This window comes from Rhamphochromis longiceps, linkage group LG16, assembly GCF_057381845.1.
Source record: "Rhamphochromis longiceps isolate RC_006_pf linkage group LG16, R_longiceps_female_GT1.1, whole genome shotgun sequence".
Lineage (NCBI taxonomy): Eukaryota > Metazoa > Chordata > Actinopteri > Cichliformes > Cichlidae > Rhamphochromis > Rhamphochromis longiceps.
In genome coordinates this window covers 21743053-21757394 of record NC_140572.1, presented here as the reverse complement: position 1 = coordinate 21757394, position 14342 = coordinate 21743053, and the positions used below count along the sequence as shown (strand labels likewise).

General features: G+C 40.8%; 1 protein-coding gene and 1 pseudogene across 1 annotated transcript; both read left to right on the top strand.

Moving 5' to 3' along the window:
- The first annotated feature begins 4340 nt into the window (after positions 1-4340).
- On the top strand, positions 4341-6837 carry LOC146651075 (protocadherin-8 pseudogene; annotated as a pseudogene).
- A 2806-nt stretch (positions 6838-9643) lies between these two features.
- cnmd (chondromodulin) lies at positions 9644-14118 on the top strand. The gene is made up of 7 exons (XM_085384651.1): positions 9644-9770; positions 9932-10075; positions 10640-10780; positions 10898-11011; positions 11144-11297; positions 11709-11899; positions 12466-14118. Exons 1-7 carry the CDS (start codon positions 9711-9713, stop codon positions 12691-12693), a joined length of 1032 nt encoding a protein of 343 aa, XP_085240777.1. The 5' UTR covers positions 9644-9710; the 3' UTR covers positions 12694-14118.
- Positions 14119-14342: the final 224 nt, after the last annotated feature.

Here is a 14342-nt window from a genome sequence, read left to right as displayed (position 1 = left end):
TATGGCTAACTTGCCACGTCCTGTCAAGAAAATAGTTGTGACCTTTCTTGTTTTCTGTTATCTTGTTTCCCACCATGACAAATATAAGGCCACATGCACTTCCCTTTTAAATCTAATTTTGTCTCTTCCTGAAGGAAGTATCTGCCTTGTTTAGGGGTGGTCGTGGCTCAAGAGTTGGGCGTTCGTCTTGTAATCGGAAGGTTGCCGGTTCGAGCCCCGGCTCCGACAGTCTCGGTCGTTGTGTCCTTGGGCGAGACACTTCATCCGTTGCCTACTGGTGGTGGTCAGAGGGCCCGGTGGCGCCAGTGTCCGGCAGCCTCGCCTCTGTCAGTGCGCCCCAGGGCGACTGTGGCTACATGTAGCTTGCCATCACCAGTGTGTGAATGTGTGTGTGTGTGAATGGGTGGATGATTGTGTATAGTGTAAAGCGCTTTGGGGTCCTTAGGACCAAGTAAAGCGCTATACAAATACAGACCATTTACCATTTGTTGGGGGCGGTCTTAAAGATCGTCTCTAACGTTGGCTGTTCATTGTGTGTGTGTGTGTGTGTGTGTTGTTTGTTAGTAAAAACTATTACCTGATGTGTGTAGAAATGACATTATGATGTCAGGTTAAAAAGAATACTGGCAGCCTTGGAGTGAATCTGATTAGAGGATGGAGAAGTAAATCAGCATCTGCATTTACTGCGGTCTTAATAGAACATCTACACCAAAGCATGATATAAGCCTGGTTTATTTTCCAGTGCCATCTGCCTTAAGAGCGAAAAACATTCTGTCACACTTGTTCTCCCTGTGTTGCAAAGCGTATAGTATGAAATTGCCCATCTATCATTATTATTTACTATAGCCGCAACTATTTAACTGTGTCTGTGTGGGCTCTTTGCAATGTCTCTGATCATTATTCACACTTTTAGCATTACTGTATAAGATTATATTATAAGGAGTTCAACCATAGCCACTTGTAGACTCCGTAGCTGACTGATGATTTGTTATAAGCATGAAGTGCTATAAATTGTCAGAGACTAATTGTAGTTGGATGTCTATCCAGATGCTGGATAATAGAACAGTTGCACTGTGTTTCCAAGGGATCCTCCAATCAATGTATCCTCTAAAGCAGGGGTGCCCAATCCCGGTCCTCGAGAGCTACCGTCCTGCAGCTTTTAGATGCATCCTTGTTCCCACACACCTGAATCAAATGAATGGCTTGTTATCAGGCCTTTGCCAAACATGATGGCATGCTGAAGAGGTAATCAAACCATTTGATTCAGCTGTGTTGGAGTAGGGATGCATCTAAAAGCTGCAGGATAGTAGCTCTCGAGGACTGGGATTGGGCAGCCCTGCTCTAAAGAAATGCAAGAACATAATTATACTGCAAAAATGCACTCTATCATTCTAATAATTAATAAGGTCCCACGGGCGCTGGGCAGAACACTGAAAAACAGTTAATATGGTTGCACACATACTTAATGGAAACTAAATCAAAGTCATAGTTTACAGACTCAATCATAAAAGCTGACGTTTGGGGTTAAACATTAAAGTGTTGTTGTACTGTGCAAAACATTAGCACTTAAAATACTTACATAGTTCACTTCATGTTTAAAAATATGTGGATACCTAAAGAAAGCATGTGAACATCATATCAACAAGTTACTCACGAACAGTGGGGAGGGGCACATTGATTTTAATATCATGCCTTTATCTCCCTCTGCTCATCTGGAAAGGCTATTCACAAGGCTTATGGATTTGTTCTCATTCAGCCACAAAGTTATCGCTGAGATGCGACACAGATAGTGAGTGATAAGGTCTGTCTCACACTCGGCATTCCACATTCACCCCGAAGATACTGGAAGGGTTTGAGATAAGGGCTCTGTGCAGTCCACTCAAGTGCTTCCATTTCAGACATAGAGAAACACTTGCTTAATGGTCAGAAATTTGTGCAGTCATCTTGAAAAATGGAAGTCCTTTTCCCAAATTGTGGCCATAATGTTCGTATTGCCTTGTGGTCTAAAATACCAGTGTATGCTATAGCAATAAAATTTCCATTAAGTAGAACTAAGGAGCTGCAGCCTGTGCCATGAAGAGCCACAAACCTAAATTGCACAGAAAGTACTGTCTACAGTTAACTCTGTCTTTGTGTTATTAGAGGGAAAGAAATGAATTTCAAACGATTATAGAAGCAGTAAAAAAAAAAGAAGAAGAAAATTGAAGCCCTATCTAAATTGTTTTCTCTGCTTTGTTTATGACTTTGTGGTTATGTCCACTAAAATGTTGTGTACCAGCTGAAAATGACAGCCACTCTTCTAAAAGCATCCAACTGGAAGCACATGAGGCTGAAATGCTTTAGTTGCAATTTTAAGGAACATCTGCAGAGGTAATGTGACGCAAGTACCTGAATGTAGCTGCTGGCTGTCTGCAGGGGAGACAAATGGAAAAATAAATATTCCCTCCAAAATTATTTTTTCATAGATGCAGACATCAGAAGTATTAACATTATGCTTTGTTGTTCAGCACTTACTTAAGTTTTAATATTTTATATAATCTCACTAATCACAAAAATAAATGATAATAGCTAGCTAACTAGATGCAGAATAGATGCTCATCTGGGCCGTTGCTGCTTTTAGCATAGTGTAAAGTAAAAATAGGTCTGTATAACTAAACAGTGTTCCCATACCAAACAACTTAACAGTTATGTTTGTCATTATTGCTTCTAATATTGTGTGGGATTACTGTAATGTTCAGTTTCGACAAATCCCTGAAAGCACTGGCAAAAATTCAACTCCGAGCCATGACAGAGCCTCCACTATGTTTTACAGATAGCAGTAGAAACTCATTATTGTATCTCTTTTCTGACCTCCTCTGTACATATTGATGATGTTTCAAACCAAGACTTTCAAACTTGAATCCATCACTCAATAAAACTTGTTAACACTGATTTTCAGCCCAGTTGTTGTATAATTTGGCATATCTAAAGATTTTCTCTCTGGTTCCATTGCTTTAAAATGGCTTGTTGACAGCTGCCTTTCCACTGAGAACATTTCTGATGAGCTTTCAGGGAACAATAGATGGATCAACTAAAGGGGCAGATGCATCTCTCAAGTATTATGTCAGGTTTTTTAAGGACATGACTTTAGATATTGCTCATCTCTGTAGATATTTTTAGATGCGATGCAGATATGCTTTTATTTCCCATTTGTCCAGTTTCCTCTGTTTTTTTTTTATACACAGTGCACACCATGTTGATATATGCCCAAGATATGCCGCGTTTTGACCTAGCAGATCCTTGGGAGTCACCTTGTTGGTGCAAAAATAAAATTTTATCCCTGTCAAACGGTGCTATCTTTGGCATTTTTGTAGATCCAATTAAAGAAATTGGAACAAATGATGTGTTTTTCTGCTAGCAACAAAGTGCCTGTAGATACAATTTAAAATGCTTTTGTTTGGTTTTTTTTGCTAAGATGTCTTTCTGAAGCAACAGAAAGAAGACTAAAGACCCCTAAAATGTATACTGGTATCTTTTTATTGATTGATTTGACAAATTTGAGGGGTGCAGGCGGTTGTATATTCCTCTTTTCTTATTTTCCCTTATACAAGTAAGATATAAGAAAAAGATATTTCAGCTCCTGCCACACCAAGAGATCAATATAGCGCCACCCTTTACTCAGAGGGGAGACGTAGACAATTTAATGCGGATTTGTTTCTAGATAATTAAACTGTTCTCGTGTTAACTGAGCCCCGAAGAAAAACCTTGCTCAGTTCACCAAAAACAATTGAGCTGGTCTTGTGAGTGTATGCAGACATTTGTGTAAGAGCGCGCACACTTGCACATATCTGCTCGCGCACAGGCACGCTCAACAGAAATACACTAGACATCAAAAGAAAAAGAAATAGGCTTTCGCTGAATAAAACCATCACTCGGTAATGGCTGTAATAAGACGATAAACAGGAACTATCTTCAAGGACTACCATATCTCTCTGCCCTTATTTCTGTTTTGCAACTTCCTTCAGTGTGCACTCTGAAGAAGAAAAAAAGAAAAGGCTCAGAGCTTTTTTTTTTTTTCCTTTTTCATAAGGGGGTATTTTTAATTCTAAAGCGAGGGATTGGTCACACTTCGTCTCATTAGCATCAGCAGCTGTATAAACCCCGCCACTGCAGAATTTTGAGCTGTTGAAGGCGAGGCAACAAGCGTATCTGACTGGCTGCGCGCAAGGAGCAAGCAACTTTCACTTTCAGCACACTTCAGTTCATAAAAGCGGGAGCTGTATGGAGAGCTCGCTCCAGAGGTGAACTGCTCTCTCCTGCACACAATGAGGCTGCTTACCGAGAGGAAGATTACTACGAAGATGATAGGGGGCAAATTTAAAACTTATTGGCACCGGTGGATTTTAATATTCTCAATCCATCAATTTTTATTTGCCTCGTGGGTTCGGTCCGAGGGAAATACTATCAGATATCAGACCAATGAGGAGAACGCACCAGGTACGGTCATCGGAAACCTTGCCAAGGACATGTCCTTGAGTCTGTCTCATTCCTCCAAGAGCAATTTCAGGATGATGAAACAATTCAACGATTCATTCATCAGGGTGAGAGAAAGCGACGGGGAACTCACTGTCGGAGAACGAGTTGACAGGGAGAGAATCTGCAGACATTCTCTACAGTGTCTGATTACTTTTGACGTGGTTAATTTCTCAAAAGATCGCTACAAATTGATTCACGTTGAGGTGGAAATAAAGGACATCAATGACAACTCTCCGGAGTTTCCAAGCAAGGAGTCTATAGTGGAAATCTCAGAGAATGCAGCTGTTGGGTCCCGCATCCCTTTAGACCCGGCTGTGGACGCTGATGTCGGGTCAAACTACATCCAAAGCTATCAAATTTCCGTAAACAGTCATTTTACCATTGATGTGCTCCTGAGAGCGGATGGGGTTAAATATGCGGAATTGGTACTAATGAAAGAGCTAGACAGGGAGACTCAATCATCATACACTGTAGAGCTGGTCGCCACAGACGGAGGAAATCCGTACCGATCGGGGTCAACAAAGATAACTATAAAAGTGACCGACTTTAATGACAACAGTCCAGTTTTCGACCAAAATAGTTTCTCAGTCAGTTTGCCAGAGGACGCGCCTGTCGGCACTGTTATACTGGACTTAAACGCAGTTGATGCTGATGAGGGCTTAAACGGAGAGGTCGTTTACGGGTTCGGAAAACAGGTTTCTCATGAGATCCGACAACTTTTCCAAGTGGATAACAAATCAGGTCGCCTCACTCTCAGGGGCCCCGTGGATTTTGAGGACAAAAGCACCTATGAGCTAGACGTGCAGGCGACTGATCTGGGACCCAACCCCACCCCCTCCGTGTGCAAAATCATAATTCACGTCACCGACGTTAATGACAATGCCCCAGAAATCAGCATCACCCCTATGACCTCCATTACAACTGGCATTGCATACATCAGCGAGGCGGCAGACAAGGACAGTCTGGTGGCGCTCATCAGCACCATGGACAGAGACTCTGGAGTTAACAGCCAAGTCTACTGCACGTTATACGGCCACGACCATTTCAAACTCCGACAGGCGTACGAGGACAGCTACATGATAGTTACAGCAGCAGCCCTAGACAGAGAGCGGATTAGTGAGTATAACTTGACAGTCATGGCTGAGGATTTCGGGTCACCCCCACTGAGAAAAATCACTAAGTACACCATAAGACTCACGGACGAGAATGACAACGCCCCTCACTTCGCTAAAGCTGTCTATGAAGTTTCAGTGGTAGAAAACAACGCTCCGGGTGCTTACATCACCACAGTTGAGGCCACCGACGCGGATCTGGGCAACAATGGGAAAATTACTTACAGGCTTGTGGAGAGCGTTATCATGGGATCCCCAGTGAACACATTTGTGTCTCTTAACTCAGTGTCTGGCTCTATATATGCACTCAGAAGCTTTAATTACGAAGTTATGAAACAGCTAGATGTACACATTCAAGCAAGTGATGGGGGGTCACCACAGCTTCAGAGCAGAGCTGTCATCAGATTAAAAATAGTTGATCAGAATGACAACCAGCCTTCTATCATAGAGCCCCCCCTTTACAAAGGATCTGCTGAAGTTTTCCTGCCTAAAGATGCACCTGCAGGTTATGTGGTAACCCAGATAAAGGCAACAGATGCTGATGAAGGCATAAATGCACAGCTGTCCTATAAAATCACCGAGGGGGGACACCTGGGTTTCTCTATCAACAAAGACACAGGCAAGGTGCATGTGAGTCGACAGCTGACGTATGATATTGCAGACAATGTCAAAGTCACAGTGTCAGTCGCTGACAATGGATCCCCCGCACTTACCTCCACAGCTACAATACGTTTCAGTTTCGTAGAAGGTGCTCTACCAAGTTTACCTTCCTCAGCTCAAAATGGCAATGAGGAGCCCTTTGAATGGGACATGTCCGTAGCCATAATCATTGTCCTGGCAGGCAGTTGCTCTGTTCTCCTGGTGGCTATCATTCTCATCACAACCATTTGCAGCCGCCGGAAAAAGGAGACAGGGGATGGGGGAAGTGATGATAAAGAAGAAATTCCAAATGTGGAGAAAGTTGAAAGTGGACACATTGATTCATTAAATCAAAACCACAAAGGCAAAGTGTTTGATGCCCATCCATTTCCAGAGAATCCTCCATTGGCCAGCAGCAACACAATGGAGACAGGCTGCGAGGATGGCAGACAGACAGCAGGGATGTTTGATTCAAACAACAGGGTTATGGAGGGTAAATTAAAGGTATGTCCATTTAAAAGGTAATCTAATTTGTTTTCTTGTTTTGTTTTCTTTTGTTTTCTTTGTATTTAGACTCAAAATCTCCATGAATGTGTTTAAATCTCTGCAGGGATATTCTACACTACCAGGATATGGGAAAGAAACTGTCAGGCCGATAACAATATGGAAGGGCAATTCATTCACAACAATCTCAGCAAGAGATCCCCACATCAGCGGCAAGGACAGTGGAAAAGGAGACAGTGACTTCAATGACAGCGATTCTGATATAAGTGGAGATGTGCACAAAAAAGAGTCACCCCCAACGAACAGTAAGTGAAACATATATCTAGAGAGAAAATAAGTCAAATAACAGCATATGAGAGCAGTTTCTTGAGGTACAAAGAAAAAAAAGGAGATTATGTGGTTTATAACTGGATATAATAAAAACATAACCTCTCTACCACTTCACTGGTAACATTTTGACTGATTTAACTGTACACTGGATGCATTGTGACGAATCATTTGGACTTGAGCTGAGATCTTTCATTTATTAAACACACTCAACTAGGTGAGCCAGCAATTGTATTCATATCACATCCTGACAGCACCACTGTTTTTCACAGGTCTCTGGGCATGTACGAATGAGTGCAAAGTGCTGGGACACTCAGACCGATGCTGGAGCCCTTCAGCTACAAGACCAAACACGAGCCTGGCCTGCGGTCCCCATCTGTCAACATTTTCCAAGACAGCTTCACTTCCCAGGGACACCAGAAGGGAAAACTACTACCCACCTCACATGCCCAAAACCAGCGGTCTTCAGAGTGTGTATGAAAAAGTTCAACACCAGGAATTTGATTACATTCTTGTTGGTCCACCGACACCAGCGAGAATACAGGAAATAGACGAAATTTCCATCCCAGAGTATACAAAAACTTAAGAAAGCTTAAATGACAGATCAAACAGTCACTAAGGGAGATTTTTTTTTTTCCTCTGTGCTGTCTCTATACTGTATAATACTTCTTAATCTTAATAGACTCTATGTTGGATTGTTGCAGTGTTTTGTAGTAAGTCATGTGTCTTTTGACTCATATAAGACTGTTCATTGTATCATGTGTAATATGCAAGATTTTTTAAATTATTAATAATATATTTTTCATAATGATTCAATGTAAAAAGGAATTTTATTATGAATTTTTAAAAGCATGTGTTAATATTTAAGGGGCATGACCTGTGGACATTTAGGCTGAGAAGGGCCTTTCTGCTGTGGAAAACAATCAACGTGAAAGATTACCATGTTTGTGGTAGATTTTATCACATTGTTGCACAAATAAACAGTTTCAATTTAATAAAGAGAAGTTGTTTTTTGTTTTGTTTTTTTTGTTCAGTACTATTAAAAAAATCCTGGGCTTGTAGGGCCTAGCTGTAATCTTACAGGCAGAGTACAACCTTTTGTCCTATTCACAAAGCATACAGAATAACCTCAATTAGCCAACTGAATGCATTTAATTTCCCTTAAAGGCTTATAGGCTGCAATAAATAAAATGAGGTTCTCCAACCATCACAGCAAAATTGATGACAAGCACAAGCCAATGTCACTGTCTTGTCATTGTACACAATATACTTACTGTGCTGCCTCAATTAGCATGCAAATAATGCATTGCCAGTCAAATGTACTTACAGTCACTCGGGGAATTAAAAAAGCAACACCCCCATTATTCAGGTTGTTTTTTTAAAAATAAAAGTGTTATATAACAAACAATATTTGTTTTTGTGTAGATATTGTCAACTATTGTAAAGAACACAGTGATTTATCATTGTTTCTAAAGTAATAAGAGTATTTTTTCTATTCCGTGAGCGCATTATTTTAATGGTCAAATATTCCTCTCACCTTTTGTGATTGCCCCTCAGCTTATGTGGTTTTAAAACTGTGATTTTATCTTTTTCTAAGAAACAGCAGCACTTTACATTTAAATCTCTTTTCATGCAATTTTCTTTAAGCTGTGATAAAGACTACATCACCGCAAAATGTCCTTTCTCCTCTAGTCAGATGAAACAATTCATAATTCAGCAAAGGTTCTGTCTATGTGTGTGCGTGCATGAATGTGTACATTACTTCCAGTCTGTGTGCTCTTGTATCATCTCGTAATATAAAGACTTACAAAGAGCATGAAAGCTTCTCTATCCAAGTTTTACTAGAATTATAGTGCATTACTTTAATCTGGAATCTCTAACAGCCAAGCAAATGCAGAAAATCGGCAGCAAACACATACAAGAACACAGAACGGTGAGAAAAGGGGAGAAATTAAAGCTAAGACATTGTTCGGATATAAATTTCATCATTTCCATCCTGGGTGGTCTCTTCCAAAATGGCAATATGTCAGTGAATCGTTTGATGATTATAATATATTTATAGCATCTAAAAATAATTCTGCTATTTAGGAAGCAATAAATCATCAATGTGTTCTTGTTATGGCCAGTGTAATCACCAGATTTCAACTCAAATGAGCACACAAAGGAATTCTGATGCAACTGTGGTGTCACACAGTGTACCAACACCCGACTGAGTGACTTTAAGGCATTTTTCCCTCCTTTAATCTGTCCCTCATCTGTAGCTGTCGTGACAGGTTATATATTCTTTTCCAAACAATCACTGACTCAAAGGTCACATAACATCCCTTTGACCAACAATTGCATCCCTGTCCATAAAACACGGCACCAGTCCGTCTGTCGTGAACTCAGAGCTGCTTAAGCCTTGTTTTAGCTTGATACCACAGGGTGGCCACCTTGCTTTGAGCAATATGGAAATACAGGTAACATTCAGATGAAGAATTTTGCTCAAGTGAAGTAAATTAACTCTACGTCATTCACACCTAAGGGCTAGAAAAAACTCTTCTGGTGGACAAACCTATTCTCGGAGGAGAAGCAAGCAGAGAACGGTTCATACAAGACACAATAAGAGAGATTATGGAAAAAGTGCAAAATACAACTTGTGGATCTTGGTGTTTTGAGCACTGCAGGCCTCCGGTAAGGAAACCTTATTAGCTTTTTATTAGAAATAGAACTGACATCTGTGACATTTTAATAAAGCTGTCGACTAAGGAAAACCTAAAGCTTTCCAGGGATGTTTCTCTTGTCCTGGCTCAGTGTGTGTGTCACTTCTTACTTTGCTTACTCTGAACTTTCAGGGACAAAGCACCTGCAGCACACCAACCTCTGCTACACTCAGCCGTCCCCTGAGATTTGGAGCCGTGGTTGTCATTGTTGGTGCAGTTTTAATGTTGTGTGCATCCGTGGCTACTCTCTATCTGCAGAAGGGGAGCGATAAAAATGTAAGCGTTGAAAAAAAGGTAGTTATTGCATTGCCCCTTCAATAACAAATATCTGTGAGTGAATGTGACAGGGATGCTTTTGGTGAGGAGCACGTCGCGAGTACTTTTCAGAATCCTTTAATGATGGAAATTTAAATGGGCATGGTTGTTTTCAGCTCTGTGATATGTATATTAATCTCTTGGAAGCGCCGTCAACAACCATCACAATTCGGACTGTAAAAATGCATCTTTAATTTTGTTTGCAACACATAGAAACTACATAAATTGATCCTGGAATTCATTTCCATCTTATAAGAAATAGTGTAATGTTTATTTGTGTACTAATGAGCTCACCTGTAGGGCAAACATCCCCATCAAGGTCTGTAACAGCATCTCCTGTGGTGCTTTACTCAAATTCTCAGTGTGGTAAAACTACAGAGGATTTTGTGACTGATGACTGTGCTGGGGAATAACACAAGCAACGTGAAGCTTGTTTTCTATCTCTCTTCTCTCGTGTTCGCTACTGTGTCATTTACATAACTCGACTAATCAGTCATTTTAACATCCCACTTTGAATGCTGCCAGGTTTATAATGTTCATTACAGTATGAACATCAACGGGGAGGTGAGGGAGGGCTCCATGGAAATTGATTCTGACAACAATCTTGAGAGATTTAAAACCGGGAGTGGAGCTGAGGAAGCTGTGGAAATTCATGACTTTCAAATTGTGAGTAAGTTTGTCCTTGTTCTCGCTTCCCAAGGTAGCTCAGCTGAGACCTTCTGTGTGCTTAGCAAAGTCGCAAAGCCTTGAGTGTAAACATGGCATCTCTGTGATTTGGTGCAGGGAGTGACTGGAATCCGCTTCTTTGGAGGAGACAAGTGCTATATAAAATCCCAAATCAAAGCCAAACTTCCTCCCATGGGAGCTCACGACAAAGAGATGGTGATGTTTGACCTGGTACGTGCAAACTACTTGATACAGACCGTTGTATATTGAAAAGAAAAAAAAGGAGAGAGATTACAGCTTAAATTTCTTTTTCCTTCTAAGTAATTCAAGGACATTGTCTGTCTTTTTTTCGCCCTCTGTCAGACAGATGAATTAATGCCAGTGAGCTTTGATGAGAAGTTCCTTATTTGGGTTGCAGCAGAGCAGCCGCTGAAGGACACCAGGTTTCTGAGCAAGAAAATTCTGGATCTTTGTGGGGAGCTTCCCATTTACTGGCTCAGACCGACATATCTAAAAGGTTTCCTTCTGTTCTGTTTAGTTGCTGTACACAGCATCATAATCTAGGAAGACTGGCCTTCGATCAATCTGCATGTTGCTCATTGCTTATTAAAACCTTAGTTATGTTTGCCCTGCTTATCTGCTGACACACTTGTAAAATTTACAGTCTTGTCTTAGAAGTTGGAAAAGCACTCGAACATCTTGAACATACACCACATTCAGAGCCCAACACCAAAAAAAGACTCGCAGAGTCTTGTATTAAAAAAGAATGATCTTGAAATATGCAAGACTGCTTGATATCACTGCTGCTAATTTAATTATTCAAGACATCTGAGACAGCTCCAGCTATGTAGGATTGAGCTCTGAGGACATGTATGGCTTCCTGTGTATGTTGACCCAATACTCTTGCCTCTTGCGACTGCTCTAACAGATGGGGAGAGGAAAAAGAGAGACACGCATCGAGCCAAGCGGCAGTTTAACATGGAGGAGGTTGAGGCAGCTGCCGAGGAGGGGGACCTGGTGAGTCACGCAGAGAATGACACCTCCAGAGTTGTGGAAGAAGAGGAGGAGGGGGCGCAGTCAGCTGTGGGGTCAGCAGACAACCCCGAAAACCCCTATCAAGTGAGTCTCTTCATCCACAGTGCTGTTTATGGTAAACAAGTCTCAAGAGTTGGTGAATTTTTGATCAAGAAGCTTATATAGAGCCTTGAAGCAACCCTTTAAGGCTCATTATGAATTTACGTCACTCTGTTTTGTCAACACTTTAATAGAGGACTACATCAGGACTCTGAAGATGGCAGCCTTGTTAAATGTATTTTCACACTGATAGAAGTTCAAGGCGTGGAAATGTGTTTAAGTGGTTCCTGTATTTCTGCTGGCTGTAGGAGGTACATACTTACTGCTGCTGTTGTTAAGGTGTCATACTGGCAGCTGTAATTACAGGTCACTTGGGTAATATCTGCCGTTCCAACTTGATGAACTTATGAACTGAAGTGAAAACTCCCACCGGTTATAAAAATTCATGCTGCCTTCAAGAACTGCAGTCACATACTTGAGAGGATGAGAAGTTCTTCAAAACATTTGAATTGCAAATGAATATTAAAAATATATATATATATATATATATTTTTTTTTTTTTCTTAAACACGATTGCTATTAAAAATCAACATTGGTTCCTTTAAATGCAGCGCAGCAGAGGGGCCGGAGAGGAAAGCGCCCTGACCTTTGACACCATGTTAGACCACCAGGGGATCTGCTGCTCCGAATGCCAACGCAGCTACACTCACTGCCAGAAAGTGTGTGAGCCTCTGCGGGGCTACTGGCCTTGGCCTTACAACTACAGAGGGTGCCAGGTAGCTTGTCGAGTCATCATGCCTTGTCGCTGGTGGGTGGCACGCATTTTTGGAGTTGTGTAAAAGAACACACAACATATGTGAGCAAATGTGTGTGCACATGTGTGCTTTGCAGCTCAGCTTCTTTTTCAGATCTGCACACAAATATCAGATTTCTCTTTTTATTAGCATCTACCAGAAAGCTATGCCTGCTAGCGTGATATGCAAAGTGTTTCAATGTGACCATTTTTATTGTAGCATATATACCATCACCAGCCACTTTATTAGGTACACCTTACTAGTACATGGTTGACCCTTCTTTTGCCCTCAGAGGTGCCTTAATTCTTCATGGCATAGATTCCTAAAATATTTTTGGTCATATTGACATGACAACATCATACAGTTTGTGCAGATTTGTTGGCTGCACATCCGTGATCCCTTCTGTTACACCACATCCCAAAGTTGCTCTATTGCATTGAGATTTGGTAACTGTGGAGACCATTTGAGTAAACGTACTGTTCAGTTAAAAAAAAAAAAGAAAACATATTGAGATGATTTTAACCTTGCGACATTGGGTGTTATACTATTGGAAGCAGCTATTAAAAGATAAAGAAAGATAAAGATAAAGAGATTGGCATTTAAAGACCAGGTAGGCTCTGGTCTTTAATTGATCAGTTAAGCTCATTTGATACTACAGGGCCCAAAGTGTGTGAAAAAAACATCCCCCACACCATTACATCACCAGCAGCAACAGCCTGAACCATTGATTCAAGGCAATATAGATCCATGCTTTCATGTGTGCTTACACCTGACCCTATGATCTGAATGTATCAGCAGAAACAGAGACTCAGGTTGTGCATTTTCACCCAGAGAATTGATGCTCACTGGACATTTTCGCTTTAAAAAAAAAATCCCTTCTCTGTAAATCCTAAAGATGATTGTGTAGGAAATTCCCAGTAGATCAACAGTTCCAGCCAACCTGTAACCAGCAACCATACCACATTCAAAGTCACTGCTCAGTTTAAACTTCATCAGGTCATCTTGACCATTGTTGCCATACTATTGGCTGATTAGAAATTTTCTTTAGCACAAAGCAGCTGAATGCATGTACCTAAGTGGCCAATGATCGTATACTATACATGACAAGTTTTTCATCTTGATAGAAATGCTACATTTTTTTTAGATACAATTATTCGGAAATGCATACATGTAATGTTCTTATTTGCAGATGCGGATTCAGAAATCAGTGCATTCATTTTTGTATCGTGTCATGGCCAGGCTTAATGCACTGTACTGTGTTTAATGGAAGGCACTGGACTGAATCCAAAGGCTCAGCAGATCATATACCTTTTCTGACAGGCTTCAATAAATTCTAATTACAGTATATGCTGGCTTTGATGTAGATGCTTTTTGTGTCACATGTTGTTACCATGGTTCCACTGCATGTTTTCCTGATAAAACTGAAGTGACAGCAATGGTTGCCATAACTTCCATTCACAGCTCAGAATCAGTTTGAGGGCAATACAATTTGTGCACACTGACATCTGCATTGATGTGAACTAATGTGAGATGAGTGTCATGGCAATGATGGAAAATGTTTCCATAAAAGTGACATTTTTTCTTTATTAAATATTTTTTTTCTATGAAAAAAGGCAGAATGCAAAGCTTCCACAAAACATGATCACAGAAACTGTTTTTTTAGTACCTCTTTCTGGGACTTGTGGTGTAGTATC